This window comes from Pristis pectinata, chromosome 4, assembly GCF_009764475.1.
Source record: "Pristis pectinata isolate sPriPec2 chromosome 4, sPriPec2.1.pri, whole genome shotgun sequence".
NCBI classification, from domain to species: Eukaryota; Metazoa; Chordata; class Chondrichthyes; order Rhinopristiformes; family Pristidae; genus Pristis; species Pristis pectinata.
In genome coordinates, this window is record NC_067408.1 from 91,729,479 (window position 1) to 91,749,213 (window position 19,735).

At 40.2% G+C, this 19,735-nt stretch overlaps 1 protein-coding gene across 1 annotated transcript in view; it reads right to left on the minus strand.

Moving 5' to 3' along the window:
• Positions 1-19,735, minus strand: part of gdap2 (ganglioside induced differentiation associated protein 2) — a 37,841-nt gene that overhangs the window by 15,304 nt on the left and 2,802 nt on the right. Inside the window, 7 exon segments of the mRNA XM_052013380.1 lie at positions 660-810; positions 2,053-2,212; positions 3,454-3,512; positions 3,515-3,529; positions 5,554-5,642; positions 11,883-12,036; positions 13,295-13,434. Of these exon segments, the coding sequence (XP_051869340.1) occupies positions 660-810; positions 2,053-2,212; positions 3,454-3,512; positions 3,515-3,529; positions 5,554-5,642; positions 11,883-12,036; positions 13,295-13,434 (768 nt within the window).

Genomic DNA, 19,735 nt, shown 5'->3' on the forward strand with positions numbered 1-19,735 from the left:
TTAAAGACAATATACCTCCGTAATTACTAAACATATCGTAACCTAGATTTGGGAATTCTGGGAAGCTGTACAGTGCAGTATAAACTTAAAGTATCAAAATGCACAGAGGACAATTATAACATGCCATTAAATGAGAAAAAGACATTATGGAAAACAAAACCAGTGAGGTAGCTTAGGCATACATTGTTTCATCCTTTCAATTTCCCATGTGAAACTCTAAATCTAAGCATAGGAACTGACCAGCTTGACTTTTCTCCACAACATAAAAAGGATCCAACCAGAGGGAAAGAAACAGAAGCAACCATAGGAAACACCAAAAGATAGCTGACACTTTATTAAAGAACACACTAAAGTTGATTGATAAAAGCATGAATTCTTCATATGCAGCATTATCCACAGCTCATTTTCTGGCATAGAAATCTGAATAAAACAATGAAAGTTTGTTTGGCAATGACTTTCAGCGGGACGAGCTTGCTATGTACCAGTGTAAAATTACTTCAGAATTTCTTCATGAGTAATATGTTGTTTATAGGTTGTATTTCAATTAAATCCAAATTAGAAGAAATAATTTTATGAAGTGTTCATTTCATTATTCAGCACACACAAGTATTTATATTTCCATTTATTTATATATATATACAGACACAATCTGTACTCACTTCCTCTGATGTGCTTTTTGAACAGCTGCATCTGACATCTGCCCTTGGAGAATCAGCCGTCTCTGTTTATCTATATCTCCTTCCATCTTAGCAAATGCATGTGTCCCAATGTCCTCTAGCTCAAGATGTTCCTCATCAGATTCAGATTCAGCTACATTAACGATAAATACAGCAGTATTCCTCAAGCCATAAGCAGCCCCCAATATTAAGAGTTTTCACACAGTTAGAGCTGTGCAATTTTGACACTGCTCCATAAAATCTGACAAGTCACATAATCATCACTGAAAACACATGTAGTGGTAAACGCACTAAGAACATCCAAAGTTTCAAAGCAGCATAACAGAAATGCAATGATCAGCATAAGAGCATTTGAGACATGTGGCTGAATTCCAAATCTAAAATATATTCTCAGAGGAAGGCGAGATTGCATATAATAAGGAACAAAAGAGAAAGAAATTAGAAAACATAGGGTCAGGAGAAGTCTAATTATTCTCACAATTCAATGAGATCATGGCAAGTGTGAATCTCTCAGATCAGAGGAAAAGAGCAATCATTGCCTCCAACAGAATCTGTAATCTCCTATTTGGCACATCTGGGCAAGTGGGCAGATGAAGAGGATTATCCAAGGTATAATAAATTTGTTGATGTAAGTTCACTGACCTGAAATATTAACTGTTTTTCTCTCCACAGATGCTGCCTATGTATTCCCTGTACCTATTTTTATTTCAAATTACCAGCATCTGCAGTATTTTGCTCTGACAGTTTAAATTTTGTTTGGTAATACTCCAGTGACATCTCTTCAGGTTTATCCTTTGAACTAAATATCCTATCAATTCTAGTATAGATGTTGTGATGATAATCTTTAAATCAGATGTAAAGGTTTCTATACCTCTTGCTCATCCAACTAGATTTAAGAACTAGTTCTAAAGAAAACTTATACTGCTGATTTTTTTTGTTACAAATTGATCTTGCCAATCTTTTTGGAAACTTTAGCAATTGCTGAGTTAATCTCCCTTGAATTATTGACCAAATCAAAGTAATAATAACAAAAATAAAGCCAGCAGTCTACAACCAATGCAACGTGACTGATGGCACAACAAAACAAATGTTCCTTGGCAAGTGCAGGGAAACAAACAAAACAGGAACTACAACACAAAAGGGAATGAAAAATTACTTTACCAGGCAAAGTTATACAGGATGACTAATTGAGAAGAAAATTAATGCTTGATAAATTAACCTTTTAGCCAGGTTAAAATGAGAAATTACATCTTAAAACCAGGTTAGATGGAGTACATTAACTGAGCACTAGCTACTACAAAAAATTCTACTGCCCCAGAAATGCTTCTGCATAATATTTGTCAGAAAAAAAAATTATCGATAGGTCAACACATACAATGCAGTATCCCTGGTTTGTCCAATATTCGAATCTGGCGTTCTGCAATGACTGGCTCTCCTTCATCATTCCCGACATCAGCAGGAAGAATTGGCAAACACCTCCTTTCTTCCTCCAAGGCACCGTGGAAATAAAGAGGCATCAATTTCAAATATGTAGCCTGTGGAAAGATGTACTAAATATTAATGTTGTAGCTTTCCTTTCACCAATGAAAACATTCAAGCTGTGACAGTTCCTACTTACATAATACACTGCAAAAAAATCCATAAAAGTCCAGAACAACAACTCTGATTTAAAAGCAGTTAAGAAAAGGCAAATGCCATTAAAATGTCTTGAGCCTTGACTTCCCTAGCTTTACACTCGATATACCTCAGTAATTTTTAATCTTTCAGTAAAAATACTTTCAACATTGGTTTAAAATTCAATGTTGTACTTACTTAAACCCTCCGGTGCTTCCAGTCATACTTTAAGGAAACAGCCTTCTGCCCTCTAATTACGCTTAAATACTAATAAATTTCTTATGTTTATTTTCGACAGAGAAAAAAAGTGATCATTACAATGTATTATAAAACTGATGGAAAAGTTAAACTACAAAACTGCATTTTGTAGCCTTCACCAAATCTCAGTGTTCGCTCTTTTTTCAATTTGTGAATTATTGTTTTATTCAGCAACATTAGCATTGAGGTAAGGACATGTGTTATTTGCACAAAATATTTTAAGGTTAAATACACTTAAGAACGAACATTTCTTCAGAACTCTTATCTAAAACAGCTTTAACAGAAGTGTTATTAATTTGAAATTTAAAAGCAATTCTAGTGTATTGACAAACTTGAAAATCTTTGTTAAAGTTAGGATCCTGCCATAGGCATCGCAGTCAGCATGGACACGTTTGGACCAAAGGGCCCACTTTTTTTTCTGTACAGCTGACTTAATGACAGCCAATTCATTGTAACTTGTTTAAAAATCAGAAGCATATTTGAAAGTCTGTTGATTCTTTGGTGCTAATTTGACTAGTGGCTAGGAACAATTCATAAAGGCCAGTTAAAATCAAACAACTCGAATGGAGTGCATGGGGATGGAATAAATGATGAATTGTGGCAAGGAAAACTAGCCTGAAACTGCAAATAATTGCAGAAGGAAGTGCTGTCAGCATTTATAGGCAACCCTGCTTCTGCTAAAACCAATAACCTCTTTACTTTGCTGCTTTGACTGCAATGGCAGATGATCATTAAGAGTTTCTCTGCACAGATTAACATGAGTAAATGAAAACTGTCACTTTAAATAAATACTCTCTCAAACACTGAAACCCCTTCCAGCAAAATGTGATGAGTATGGATATTCAAACTATTTAAGCTTCACATCTGAAGCTTAAAAGCTCAACCAAAATAATGGATACTTTACCTCTTCTAGATCTGTTACTGCAAAGACAACTGTCTCAATGGTGTCTCCATGTTTCTCCAAAATCGTCTAACTGTTCCTGAAAATTGAAAGACGAAAAAATTAAAACTATTAATCCCTCCCCCTTTGAGAGAAAGAGATCGAAGGTTTTCATAATGACTGGCTCTTCCACTAGCTGCATCATCAAAAGAACAGGGTGCAATAGATTTTACTTGTGTAGACAAATATATAAATAATACATTAAAATGTTAATTGTATTTAAAAACCTATCCTAACCTATACTTACAATGAACTAAAATGTCTACTATGACCTAATTTTTTTAAGTATTAAACTGATATGTTAATTATTTTATTCAATTTGAATTAATGATAAATTCTGAGTTTTAATGCAGAAAACAGCCACCCGTAGAAGTAGAATACTGTGCACAGTTATGGTCTCCCAACCAAAGGAATAATATAATTTCAATAAAGTATTTACAATGAAGACTCATCAACTGATTCTGTTGATGCAGGATTTGTCCTATGACGAGAAACTAAGCAGACTGGGTTTAAATACTCAAGTTTAGAAGAATGAGAGATGATTTCATTGAAACATACAAAATTTGTAAGGGGCCAGAACCAATGGCCACAGTCTCAACACAAGGAGTTGGCCTTAGAACCGGGATGAGAAAATATTGTTTTCACCTTGTGGGTAGTAAACCTTTGGAATACTCGACCTAAGAGGGCTGTAAGCATATTCATGATAGAGACTGATAAATTTTTGTATATTAAGGAAATCAAGGGACTGTACTGGAAAGTTGCACAGGGGTAAAAGATCAAACATTATCTTATTAAATGATAGAGAAACTCAAAGGGTTGAATGGCCAACTCCTGCTTCTATCTTTTACGTAATGTACTATTAGCTGTGAAAAGGCCAAAGGGAAATTGACACTAACTGCAAAGGGCATTTCTCAATAATTAGTACAAGTTTCTTTGACAATTTTGAAAATTCTTTGCGCATGCTCCTTCATACTACCCGGTTTAAATCTAGTCCTCATCCTCAATCTTATCACTAATCAAATTTACATTTGATTAGTAAAAGTCTTGGTGACATGCTAGCTGTAATGACAGAAACTTATAGTGCAGAAGGTCATTTGGCTCATCTTGTTTTGCACTGTTTCGAAGTGTTCTACAGCCTGGATGTCTTCATTAGTATCTTGCAAATTAGTCACCTTTTAAATGCAACTGCCCTTTCAATGTTCCTGTTGAGTCAGGTTCCACCACACTTCCAAGTAATGCATTCCAAATCCTGTCAACGCTCTGAACCCCATTCCTCTCTAGCTCCTTTGCCATTGTCGTAAATCTATTACTCCTTGTTACCAACCCACTTGCCAAATGGACAAATTTTCAATACTTGCTCTATTGAAACCCATCAGAATTTTGCATACCTTTATTATGTCATCTCTTAAACTGCTCCTCTAGAAGGAAGAGTATACCCAGCTTCAACAGTTTCTCCACATAAATTAATTTCCTTGCTCCTGGTAATCTTCCTGTCTGGTAATCTTCCTCTCTGCTATCCAAAGCCCTTCTTCATGTCTTTGTGCTAGTAGAGACAAATGTCCTTCAACCATGCAACAAATTTCAGGAACAGTTCTTAATTTTCTCCAGTAAATTCTGTAGTTCTACAATTTTTATGAACACCATTTGGGAATGGTGAAGGTGAGTGAGGAATTTTACAATGAGTGGCAATAAAAAAAAAAGCACAAGCAGCAAATAGTGAAGTTGATTTATCCATAAGGAAATCACAAATCAACTAAAAAACAAAATTGGACTCAGGACTGAAATCAGTTAATAATATTACAGCAATGCAAGCCTTATGACTTCTGTAACCCAGAACACTGTGATCCTAACAAGGGCCTAGAATGTGAAACCTAACTACAACATGTACAGATGGTACGATGACTAAGTTCAAGAGATTTGCCAGCTTCGATTAAAGCGTTCCTGCATTCAACTTCCATGGTTAATTTTAAATTGTGGTTACATGACAGAAATTAATCATTACTTTGAAAACAGCAAAAGAATCCTGTCTCTGTCTTTCATGAAATTAATTGGAGCAACACATACTCAGAGCAATATTGGTAGCATCCTCCAGCGGGTAGCCCCTTTTTGCTGTATTGATGACACACAATCCCAATGAAGACATTGAATGCTCCCTAGAACAGGTCAAAGAAATGGATCAGGATGGTGTAACACTTTCCCCTAATTCATAGAATGCAAAGGGTCAGCTTCACTTTTAGTGCACATACCTGAACTGACATCTAAAATAACTATAGACTGCAACATGTGCTAAAATTGCACAATACTATTAGAATCTCTTGACACACAATAGAGTTTAAAGGAACCGGAACAACAGGTGGTAAGTGAGGGAATGGGCAGGAGGGCTGATGTCAGGGAATGTAGCATTAGGCAGATTCTTAATAACAGATGCGATGGGACGAATGGTTTGAAGTGTTTGTACTTTAATGCTCAGAGTATTATGGGCAAGAGTGATGAACTTAGAGCATGGATCAGTACATGGAACTATGATGTTGTGGCCATTACAGAGACTTGGTTGAGGGAGGGACAGGAATGGGTGATCGATGTACCAGGGTTTCGAAGTTTTAAGGAGAATACAGAGGAGCGTAAAAGAGGGGGAGGAGTTGCAATGCTAATTAGAGATAATATAGCAGTTGCACTCCGGGAAGACATAATGGAGGGCTCGGACACAGAGTCTATATGGGTAGAACTCAGGAATAGGAAGGGTGCAATCACTCTCTTGGGGGTGTACTATAGACCTCCCAATAGCTACCGGGACATTGAGGAGCGGATATGCAAACAGATTAGGGAAATGTGTAAAATTGTGGTTAGGGGAGACTTCAACTTCCCTGATATAAATTGGGACCTTTTTAGTGCAAGGGGTTAAATGGGGCAGAATTTGTTAGGTGTATCCAGGAGGGGTTCTTAAATCAATATATTGACAGACCAACAAGGCAACAAGGGTAGAGGCTATTCTGGACCTGGTGTTGGGTAATGAGCCTGGCCAGGTGACTCACCTATCAGTGGTGAGCAATTGGGGGAACAGTGACCACAGCTCATTAACTTTCAGGATAGCTATAGATAAGGATAGCATGGGCTAGCAGGAGGGTTTTAAATTGGAGCAGGGCTAATTATGAAGGCATAAGGCAGGAACTAGGTAGAGTAAACTGGGAACACCTTTTTGCTGGCAAGTCCACATCGAGCATGTGGAAAGTGTTTTAAGGATCAAATACATAGGGTACAGGATAGGTATGGCCCGATTAGAAGGAAGGACATGAATGGCAAAATAAGGGAACCTTGGATGTCAGAGAAGTGATGAACTAAGTCAAGAAGAAAAAGGACAAGTATGTAGAGCTTTGGAAGTTAGGATCAGATAGAGCACGTGAGGACTATAAAGAAGCTAGAAGTAAACTCAGGAAAGGAATTAGGAAGCCAGGAGGGCCATGAAAAGTCTTTAGCAAGTAGGATTATAGAGAATCCAAAGACATTCTATATCTACGTCAGTAATAAGAAGATAACGAGGGAAAGGGTAGGACCACTTAAGGATAAAGAAGGGAATCTATGTTTGGATGCAGAGGATGTGGGTGAGGTTCTGAATGAGTATTTCTCTTCAGTATTTACCCAGGAAAGGGACATGCAGGACGCAGAAATTGGAAACTGAGGGCATAAACATGTTAGGGCATTTAGAGGTCAAGGAGGAGGTAGTGTTAGGTCTCCTAAACAGTATTAAGGTGGGTAAGTCCCCAGGGCCCGATGGGATATAACCCAGGTTACTGAGGGAGGCGAGAGGAAATTGCTGGAGCCTTGACCAGTATCTTTGTGTCCTCTTTGACCACAGGTGAGGTTCTGGAGGACTGGCGAGTGGCTAATGTTGTTCTTCTATTTAAGAAAGGAACAAGGGAAAATCTGGGGAACTATAGACCGGTGAGTCTCATGTCAGTTGTAAGGAAATTGCTGGAGAAAATTCTTATAGGATATATGAGCATCTGGAATCCAATGGCTTGATTAGGGAAAGCCAGCATGGCTTTGTACAGGGCAAGTCGTGTCTTACTAAACTGGTTGAGTTTTTTTTGACAAGGTGACGAGAGAGATTGATGATGGTAGAGCTGTGGATGTCATCGATATGGACTTCAGTAAGGCATTCGACAAGGTCCCACATAATCAGTTAATCAAGAAAGTTCTGATGCATGGGGTCAGTGGAGAATGGCTGTGTGGATCCAGAACTGGCTTGCCCATAGAAGATAGAGGGTGGTGGTTGAAGGGATTTATTCGGACCGGAGGCCTGTGAGTAGTGGTGTTCCGCAGGGATCTGTACTGGGACCTCTGCTGTTTGTGATGTACATAAATGACCACGATGAGTATGTTGATGGGTGGGTTAGTAAGTTTGCAGACAATACCAAGATTGGTGGAGTTGTGAATAGTGTAGAAGACTGGCGACAGATACAGCGTGATATAGATCAGCTGCAGATGTGGGCAGAGAAATGGCAGATGGAGTTTAACCCAGATAAATGTGAGGTGCTGCACCTTGGTAGGACTAATGTCAAGAGGTAGTACACTCTTAAGGACAAGACCCTTAACAGTGTTGAAGAGCAGAGAGACCATGGGGTGCAAGTCCATGGCTCATTGAAAGTAGCTACACAGGTAGATAGGGTGGTTAAGGCGGCTTATGGAATGCTTGCATTTATTAATCGAGGTATTGAGTATAGGAGACAAGAAGTTATGATGCATCTCTATAGAACTCTGGTTAGGCCGCATTTAGAGTATTGCGTGCAATTCTGGTCACCTCACTGTAGGAAGGATGTTGAGGCTTTAGAGAGGGTGCAGAGGAGGTTTACTAGGATGCTGCCTGGATTAGAGGGCATGTGCTATCAAGAGAGGTTGGACAAACTTGGGATCTTTTCTCTGGAGCAGCAGAGGCTGAGGAGTGATCTGTTGGAAGTGTATAAAATTATGAGGGGCATAGATAGGGTGGACAGCAATATCTTTTTCCCATTATTGAGTGATCCAATACCAGAGGGCATGCATTTAAGGTGAGAGGCAGTAGGTTCAGAACAGACATGAGGGGTAAGTGTTTTTTTTAACTGAGAGAGTGGTGGATGACTGGAATGCGTTGCCTGATGGGGCAGTGGAGGCAAATTCATTGGGGGCTTTTAAGAGGGGCTTAGATGGGCACATGAATGAGAGGAAAATAGAAGGATATGGGCATTCTGTGGGTAGGAGGGATTAGCTACGTCGGCACAACATTGTGGGCTGAAGGACCTGTTCTGTGCTCCATGTTCGATGAAAATAATTGTGCTGCAAAGCTGTGTACAAATCTGCATTAAAAACCCAGTCTGATTCTTAAGATAATGAACCTTAGTTTATTTGTCGTAGCACATTCCAGATCATGTGTACAATTTTTCTGAGCATCGTTTTCCTTGCTTAGTCTGGTATATCAAAGTAATTATTTTGTTTAATAGTCAGCCTTTGCAGTACTTCTGCACTTATTAAATTATGATTCCACTGACCAGAAGAATAAAAACTAAATACCATACTAATCCTAATCTTAATCTCAAACTTGCAGACTAGGTAGGGTTGTTGTAGTCTGGCAGACTGACCTTTACCTTGCCAAGGCCAGACGTCAACTCTCGGACACCTCCTCTTACTTATCCCTCAACCAGGACCCCACCAAGGAGCATCAGGCCATTGTCTCCAGCATTATCACTGACCTCATCACCTCTGGAGATCTTCCCTCGACAGCCTCCAACCTTGTAATTCCCCTACCCTGACTGCCTGTTTCTACCTCCTACCCAAGATCCACAAATCTAACTGGCCCAGTAGGCCCATTGTTTCTGCCTGCTCCTGCCCCACTTAACTTGTGTCCTCGTATCTTGACTCCATTTTGTCCCCCTTGGTCCAGTTCCTTCCCACCTACGTCCGTGACACTTCGCATGCTCTTCATCATTTCAATAACTCGCAGTTCCCCAGCCCAGACCATCTCATTTTCACTATGGACGTCGAGTCCCTGTATACTTCCATCACCCGTCAGGAAGGCCTCAAGGCTCTCCACTTCTTTCTTGACAACAAACCTAACCAGTTCCCCTCTACCGCCACCCTCCTCTGTCTGGCAGAACTGGTACTCACCCTCAACACTTCTCTTTGGACTCCTCCCACTTTCTGCAAACCAAAGGTGTAGCCATGGGCACTCGCATAGGCCCGAGGTATGCCTGCCTTTTTGTCGGCTACGTGGAACAGTCCATGTTCTGAGCCTACACTGGTAATGCTCCCTAACTCTTTCTCTGCTATGTTAACGACCGCATTGGTGTTGCTTCCTGCACCCGTGCTGAGCTTGTCATTTCATCAACCTTGCCTCCAACTTCCACCCTGCCCTCAAATTTACCTGGTCCACCTCTGACACCTCTCCCCCTTTCTGGATCTCTGTCTCCATCTCTGGAGACGGATTAACCACAGACATCTTTTACAAAGCCACTGACTCCCACAGTTACCTTGACTACACCTCTTCCTACCCTGTCACTTGCAAGGACGCCATCCCCTTTTCCCAGTTCCTCCGCCTCTGCCGCATCTATTCCCATAATGAGGCTTTCCATTCTAGGACATCAGAGATGCCCTCTTTTTTCAGTAAACGGAGTTCACCTTCCACCACTATTAATGCAGTCCTCACCTGCATCTCCTCAATTTCCCACACATCTGCCAGCCCATCCCCCTCCCGACATACAGGGACAGGATTCCCCTTATCCTCACCTATCACCCCACGAGCCTCCACATCATTCTTCGCAACTTCCGCCACCTCCACCGGGATCCCACCACTAGACACATCTCCTCCATCCCCCCCCCCAACTTTATGCAGGGATCACTCTTTCCGTGGCTCCCTCGACCACTTGTCCCTCCCGCCACTTATCTGTGGCCTCCTCTACATCGTTGAGACCCAACGCAGACTGGGTGACCACTTCGTCAAGCACTTCGCTCTGTCAACCACAAGAGCAAGGATCTCTTGGTGGCCAGCCACTTCAATTCCATATCCCACTCCCACACTGACGTGTCTATCCACGGCCTCCTCTACTGTTATGTTGAGGCCAGACACAGGTTGGAGGAACACCACCTCATATTCCGCCTTGGTAGTCTCCAACCCGACGGCCTCAACTTCGATTTCTCTAACTTCCGGTAACCCCTCCCCAATTTTCCCTCATTCCTGTGGCCCCCTCACCCCTTCTCTTTTCCCTCCCCCGTCCTCATGACCTGCCCATCTATTCCCCACCTCCTTCCCTTTATTCCATGGTCTACTGTCCTCTCCTACTGGATTCCTCCTCCTTCAGCACTTTACTACTTCTACCTATCACCTCTCAGCTTCTTACATCACTCCCTTTCATCCCCCCTCCCCCATCCACCTACCTATCTACTTTCCCCCTCTCACCTGGGCTCACCTATCATCTGGACTCACATATCACCTGCCAGCTTGTGCTCCTCTCCCTCCCTTTTTATTTTGGCTTCTGCCTCTTCCTTTCTAGTCCTGATGAAGGGTCTCAACCCAAAACGTCAGCTATTTCTTCCCCCCACCATAGATGCTGACCTGCTGAGTTCCTCCAGCATTTTGTGTGTGTCGCTCCAGATTCCAGCATCTGCAGGATCTCTTGCCTCCATAAAAACTAAATAGCATGGTTGTTACATATCACTCTTTATACAATACATCATGGCTGTAGGGCAGCTTGATGGCTAACAGATAGCACGTTTCCTCACAACTCCAGTGAGGAAACTTCAATCCTGACCTCCAGCCACTGTCCATGTGGAGTTTGCACGTTCTCCCTTTAACCGTGTGGGTTTCACAAGTGCTTTGGTTTCCTCCCACATTCCCAAAGATATGCTGATACTATAAGTTGGCTGCTATAAATTGCTCCTAGTGTATATGGGTGGCAGTATGATGGGGGAGGAGGCGAAGAGTTGATGAGCATGCAAGAGAAAATAGATTGTAGAGAGCCAAGTGGGGGAACAGGACTCTGAGGGGGAGCGTTCAGCAACTTGGCATAGACCAAGTGGCCACCTCTTCTGACAAAAAGAAATATGGGGCTCAAAGCAGAACCTAAATCCAAAAATGGAAAGAAAATCACTTTGAAATCATAACCAAAATAATGTAATGCAAAAACACTGCTCTGGAAGATCAACTGGATCCATGTTGATAGCTATTTCAGATAAAAGGAAAATGGAATTCCTGTAAATGGAAAATATTAGGAGGTCTGGGTAAGTTTAAAAATAAAACTATAATTCGACCCAAGCCCATGTGTTGCATACTAACAAAGGGAATGGAAATCAGGATTATACATGAGAACGAGGCTAAAATTATCTTTTCTTCAGCTTTTGTAACTACAAAATTCGAGACTGTTTACCTGGCTAATAGAAGTACACTTCTGTAGCAGCTGTACAAGGAACTCTCAGCAGCTGTTCTGTATTTAGCATTATATCGTGGCCCTACAGTATGGATAATAAACCTTGCAGCCAAATTAAACCCTTTGGTCATTTTCGCCTCCCCTGTGCGGCAACCTTAAAAACAGAAGTTGTTTCATATTTCAGATTATAGAAACAATTGCTTTTGCTCATAACGTATTACATAGCTATTTAATTCAGCATAATGGATTTTATTAACCTTTCATGCATTAAATAACACAGGTATCAATGTAAATTCAGGCAATAAAGAACAGCTATTTATTCTAAGGCCCAATCCAAACTAGCACTGAAGGGAGACATAGGCCAGTAAGGAACTCAAAGTAGTAGTCAAAAACAGCGCTGCAGTAAAAAAGAACAAAAGCCGAAAGGTTCAAGGCATGGTTATATGGCGGAATATTTCGAGAGCTCTGCAGGGCAATGAAATCAGGGGTACAGGTAGAGACAAATCCTTGATGATAAGCAGCCATTCAGAGGCTGAGGGTGGAAAACGTGATATTCAATAGTGATCATGGTGGAGATCGTGGAGTGAGATTGTAGAAATTGGAATTTAAATGGAGAGACGGGGCAGAAAGAGATGTAGAAGGTAGTGCAAGTTCATAAGGACTGTATTAACACCACCAGTTTGGGTGGGGCCAGTGCTGGAAGCAATACACAGAGAAGCCAGTTTCAGGAATAGGTAAACCCCCATCGTCAATATAATCTCCCACAATGACTCTGTGGCAGTTTTGTCTCACATCCTAAAGACATGCTTACAATATTAATCGGCTACAGCAGCATAAAATATCAAGAGAAGGAAGAACAGTGTACAGAAAGTGATCAGAGCTAGCTCACTGCAGCATGAAAATTCCTAGGGGCAAGATCAAAAATGGAGCCACAGTAGTGAGAAGTGACTAACTGCAACAGAAAACACAATCAGAAGGTGGTTATAAATATGATTATGATTTGGGCAGTGGAGTGAAAGAGTCTTTGATGAACCCATCATGTAGAACGGTATAGAGGTACAATTTTGATTCAAAAGTTTATTAGATTTTTTTCATAAAATTGTCCAGAGGCATTATCTTTTAGTATTTAAAAAAATCAAGTTCACGGGACTTGAAAAGTATACAAAGGTAAGCACGTGCATTGTTGATATTGTGACTATTTTATAATTAAATGCATTTATCAAGTAACTTACCTCAGGATAAAATTATTGTACATAGTCGTTGCCAAGCTAAATAAGAAATAAATTAACTTTTCTGAAAAGGTCAGAGACACTTCTTTGCTAGCTAAATGCATCCAACCCAGGATGAACTGTGTTGTGGTGAATGTTTACTTTCCTGTCTGAACCATTTTGGATTTGTAAGATGGATCTCACCTTTCAATTTCTGTAACTCGTCCCTGAGTTCAGGTCCTGCTTGCAAATGGATACTTTCACTTATAGGATTCTTGTCAAATAGTGATTCATTAGTCGTGTTCACAATGGCTGTGCAGCTCAGCAAGACTACATCCCCTTTCCTAAAAGAAGAACCGTCCTACATTAACATTTGAACACTATTTGTTAATTTGAATTTGTTATGTTCATTACATTATAAGAGCAAGAAATACCAACACATGCAATTATGATAAACAAGTTGAGATCGCAGGATAATCAATTTAGACCATAAGATTGCAAACTTAGAACCTTTTATGTGAAAATATCTCAATGCACTACAGAGATCTCGTTGGTGAAACAATTACTAAACCAGTAAGAAATTAAAAAAGACGATCAAACTATAGCCTGAAAAACTATGCTTTGATAAAACTTTAAGGAAAAGAGGTAGAAGGACTACGGAATGGAACTCCAGAGTAGGAGACAAGAAACTAAAGACTCAGTTTCTCTCCCAAAGCTTCCCCCTCCCAGATGCCATAATTTCCTGTTCATCAGTTTCTGGCATTAAATTAAAATTTATACATTTGGAAAGGGGAAGCTTTCAGAGATAATAACAAACTCTGTCAAGTTAGCATCTTTAACAGAGAAAGATAAGTACTTCACAAATGCCTAAACATGCAGTAAAATTCACCAAACCAAGAGATTTTAAAAGGGGTGGTAAAAAACTTGGTATTTTAATCAAACTCTTTTCAGTCCCTTAATAATACTAAAAACAGTCTTATCCATAATGTGCAGGAGACAATTTATTGAAGGGTAATGAAGATATCTATAATACTCAAATGTCATCAGTCAAACCTATCAGAACAAGACGTCACTAAAGTTCATCACATTTAATGATTAAAAAAATGTGTATATAAACTTCACCTTAATTACATATGTGGGGAAAAAAAACTATTCTTACATTGAGGGAATCCTATTTGCTCTTCATATATGAATCACTAGCAACAGCATTGAATACAACTACAAGTTTTGGAAATGCTAATAGTTCTGCTCATTTGTCAATGGTTTCCCAAATAAAAGCACCAATTTAGATTCAACTTATGCACCAGAACAATACAAAAGGAAGCACTCACTTGGTACTATTTATCGCTGGGTTTATTTACATAATTTAGGGCTGAAATAATTTGAGAACCAGCAAAAATCTTTGGACACTAGGTGAAGCTATAGCAGCCCAAGATGATTAACCATGAATTGTACTCTGAACAATCAGTGTGAACTGCATATGGGAATCTGACAATCTTATGTCCTTTGTTTGAGAAATAAAGGACTGCAGATGCTGGAACCTAGATGAAAAACACTATGATGCTGGAGGAACTCAGCAGACCAGGCAGCATCTGTGGAGAAAAACAAGCGGTCAATGTTTCAGGTCAGGACGCTTCTTCAGGACTGAAGATCAGAAAAGGGGAAGCCCAATATGTAGGAAGGATCCCTGTTGCCAGTCACTTCAACTCCCCCTCCCACACTATCACTGATATGGCAGTCCTCGGCCTCCTCCACTGCTAGGAGAATTCCAAGCGCGAACTGGAGGAAAAGCAACTCATTTTCCGTCTTGGAACCTTGCAGCCTAACGGTATGAACATTGAATTCTCCCACTTTACGTAATCCCCACCCCGCTTCCCCACAACAGCACCCCACCCCCCCCCCCCCATGCCTCTTCTCTTCTTCCCTTTCCTAGCCTCTCACTTTTTTTTCCTTTCTCTCCTTACCTTTGACCCTTCCCCCAGTGGATCTGCTCTCCCCTCCTCCCCCACACCTGCCTATCACTAGATTTTACCTGCATCTACCTATTGTCACCTTGTGCTCACCCTGCCTCCCCTCTTTTGTCTCCTATAGATTCACATCCACTCTCCAGTCAATGAGATAGCATCAACCTTAACTACCAGTTTTTGATTGTATCTTAAGCCAAAGTCCCGGATGGCACTCAGCTATCAGTGAGGAGACAAGGAAAGAAGAAAGAGGAAGAGATAGATTAGAGAAGGGGAAGTGGTAGAATTGCATCATCTCTTATTGCTCCATGACCTGCACCAGAAATGACACAAGCAGTCTTGTACTCAATTCAAAATGCATATCAGTTTTGCAGAATGTAAAGGTGGGGTTGAGGAAAGGAACCAGACAGTGAAAAAGCAAGTGCAAGATGTTTCAAATCAAGACAATGTCATCCATCTCAGATTTCCACCTCTGATTCCTATAGCGTCACACTAACACAATGCAAGTGCCTGCTTATTTAAGACAGCAAAGAAAGCTCAACTGTTTTGGCTCGATTGATAGCACTGTAACCATATACATGTCCGTAAGAATATAAATGCAAGATGAAATCTGGTACCTGTAAAATGGAGATGATGTGAGGAATTCCAGGAAATAAAGCACCAAGACACATGGGGTAAATTGTAAAAAGCCAAGACAATGTTGAAGAGTGGAAATATGCTGCTCCTTAGCCACAAGACAACAAAGTATTTACACTGTCAGTAGATTATTAGGTGCATAACACATTTTATAAAGCCAATGAGAAAAATGACATAAGAAACAATGATGAGATCTGCCGATCAGTCTAAGCAGAAAAACATGCTTCTCCCTTATTACTCAGAATTTTGAAATTTTAGTACAAGAGTAAACATGCAGTTTTACTGCAGCTTTTAATGAAACAGAAATTTACTCATTCTTCACAGTCTCACAGAAGAGGTGTATCCCGACAAGGTGCAATTGCACACCTTGTCAGGGTATACTTATGATTGCAAAATTCCATATTAAACACCATTGGCTCTCTGTTCAAAATGGGTCAAGAGAAATCTACTTTGCATCTGTTTTAATGCTGATAATTATTGCCTTAATACTAGTACTAACTCATGTGGACCACTAAAACTAACTGCTATTAACCATATTGGTGCCAAATTGAATCACTGATTCCCACACAAGATCAGATCTTATAATACTCTTTCCCAAGTGAGATTGAGTTTGTGTTTCATCTGTGAGAATAAGTGCAAAATAAATTCAAGTTGATACTTCAGGAGGAGGACTGCATTACTGTTGAACAGTGCATTCTCTCAGATGGACGACAAAGGTGCTGTGGCATTGCTTCCAAGAGTGGCAGAACTATTGCTATTTTCCAATCAACATCCTTAAAATGTCATGATCATATTATCAGTTCTGTGTGTGGCTTGGGGGGGGGGTTGCGAAATGAGCTGTTTCTTTTCAAACATTCCAAGTGACCATACTTCAATATCCAACACTTTTTTCTTTCTTTCTTGCTGTTCCAAAGGTTCACCATCCTCTGACTGAAAAAGTTTCTCATCTCAGTCGTAAATGATCCAGCCTTTATTCTCAAGTTGTGCTCCCTGGTCCTGGACTTCTCATTGAGGACAAATATCCTCCCTGCTTGTTAATCCCTTTAAGAATTTTGTACGTTTCAATGAGATCTCCTCTAACTTTTCTAAACTCTAGGGAGTAAAATCAAGGCCACTTAATCTTTCCTCATACGGCAAATCTACCATCCCTGGAGCCAGTCCAGTAAATCTTTGCTGCACTCCATCTAATGGAAAGTACATCCTTTATTGGGTATAGAACCAAAATTATGCACAATATTCCTGTTAAAGTATCACCGAGGCCCTTTACAATTGAACCAAGATTTCCTTATGCCTATATTCAAATCTTCTCATACCATTTGCCCACTTATTCACTTGCTACACCTGCAGGTTTGCCTTCAGCAACTTGTATACAAGCACAATAGGTCTCTTTTAGCATCAACACTACTCAATTACCATTTAACAAAGAAAACTCTGCTTTTGGTTTTGCGCATTGAAGTGGATAACCGCACATCTTTCCACATTATATTGCATCTGCCATCATCCAATTTGTTCATATCCCCATGAAGCCCCTTCAGTACTCATCATCCCATCTAGTTCAGCAGTGTTAGCAAATTCGGAAATAAGACGTTTGATTCCCCTCAGGCAAATTATTGATATTGACTATGAAAAGCTGGGAGCCAAACACTGATCCCTGTGGTAACCTGCTTGTCGCAGCATGCCAACCTAAGAGTGATTCATTTATTCCCAATCTTTGCTTTCTGTCCAATAACTTATTTTCAATCAACGTAAGGACATTAATCGATGTCAGTACATTATCCACAATTCCACATGCTATAACTTTGTCAAACAACCTTCTATATGGGATCTTATTGAAAGACTTCCAAAAATACACATCCACTACTTCCCTTTTATCCACTCTACTAGTCACATGCTCAAAGAACTCCAAAAGATTAGTCAGCAATGACCTTCTTTTCATAATCCATGTTGGCTCTGCTCAATCCTATAATTTTTTTCAGGTGCCCTGTTATTACATCCTATGCTATAGATTCCAGCATTTACCCCACCATTGACATTTAGGCTACAGAATCTTTAGAACTCTGGAAGATGATAACCAAGTATTCGCAGATGTAAACTAATTGTTTACTTCCTTTATCATGTACTTATTCCCCATTATGAATTCACCAATCTCTGTCTTTAAGGGGCCCATGTTTGCTCTCATTAGTCTTTTCCTTTTCACATACCTATAAAATCTTTTATAGTCCATTTTATGTTTCTTGATGCTCTACATTGAAAGCCTGTCTGGTCTTTCTTTGCTAATTTTTTGACCTTCCTTTGCTGAGTTCTAAAATGCTCCCAATCCTTCAGTCTACAGCTATTTATGGCAACTTTGTACGCTTCTCCCTTGGATTTAACACTACCTTTAATTTCTCTTGTCAGATATGGATAAAACACTTTACTGGTTGGGTTTTTGTGCTATAAAGGAACATAGGTTGTTTGCAACTCATGCATGTGTCTTAAATGCTAATCATTGCCTGTCCACCATCATACCTTTAATGTATTCTCCCAACCAACCACAGCCAGTTCTTCACTCATGCTTCAGTCTCCTTTATTCAGATTTAAGATTCATGTATTGCATTAAACTATATTGCCTTCAAACTCAAATTTTGGCATATTATGGTCACTCTTCCCCATAGGCCCCTTGACAACAACATTATCGATTAATCGTTTCTCTTGGACAAAAGAAACGCTAAAATAGCCTTTTTCCCTGGTTGGCTCCTCTAGAAAAGCATCTCATATAGCTCCATGAATTCATCTTTCACCTTATTACATCAATTTTGAACCATTCAGTACACACATTAGCTAAGGTCTCCTATGATTATTGTATTACCTGTCACATGCACCTCTGATTTGTTGACTTATGATGTGGTCAATATTACAAATATTTGCTGATTTATTTATAAATAAACCCACCAATGTTTTCTGCCCTTTGCTATTCTTGGCTCGACCAAAATGGATGCTTGTTCTACATCATGATCTGTCAAGCCAAGATCACTTCTCACTACTACACTGATCTTCTCTCTTAGTCATTGTGCTACACCACTCCCTTTTCCTCTTTTCTTGCCCTTCCTAATTGTCAAATATCCTAGAATATTTAGCTCCCAGCTTTGGTCACCCAATGGCCACATTTCTGTAATGCAATTAAATCATACCCATTTACTTCTACTTGTGCCATCAATTCCTTTTCCTTGTTGCGAATGCTGCTAAATAAAGTGGTTAATTTTGTCATTTTAACATTTTCCTGTACTTTGACCCTTTTCATTGGAACTTTGTTTTTGCTATTCATTTTCTTTCTACTTTACTAATTAACTCTGTTTTCTCACCTTCATGAATTCCCCTTGAAATTCCCCTGCCAAACCAGCTTAAACCCTCCCTAATAACATTGGCAAACCCAACAAGGGCATTGTTCATGGTCCTGCTGAGGTGCACATGGTTTGATTTGTAATGGTTCCAGCTGCCCCAGAATGGTTCCAGTGCCTTGGAAATTTACAACTCTCCAGCCACACATTCATCTGCTCTATCATCCTATTTCTGTTCATTAGGACACGGCACTATGAGTAATCCTGAAATTACTAGGTTTGCGGTCCTGCTTTTCAACCTCACTTCTGACAACCTAAATTCTGCCTACAGGACCTCACACAATTTTTCTGTCATTGATACTGATTTCACCACTACCTCTGTTGGTTTACCCTCCCCTTTCAGGATGCTCTGTATCTATGCACAAGGAAGGCAATGCCCCATTCACACAGCCACAGAAATGTCCATCTGTCCCCCTGACTATTGATTCCCTATGATGATTGCTCTTTCATTCTTCTTCCTCCCCTGCTGTACAGTTGAGCCACTACAGTGCCATGTGAGGGCAGAACAATAGCACACTAGTTGAGCTGCTGCCTCATACCTTCAATGATTCATGTTCAATCCCAACCTCCAATATCATATGCAGTTTGCCCATTCTCTGAATGGGTTTCCCCCAGGTGTTCCAGTTTCCTCCCACATCCCATGGGCATGCAGGTTGGTAGCTTAATTG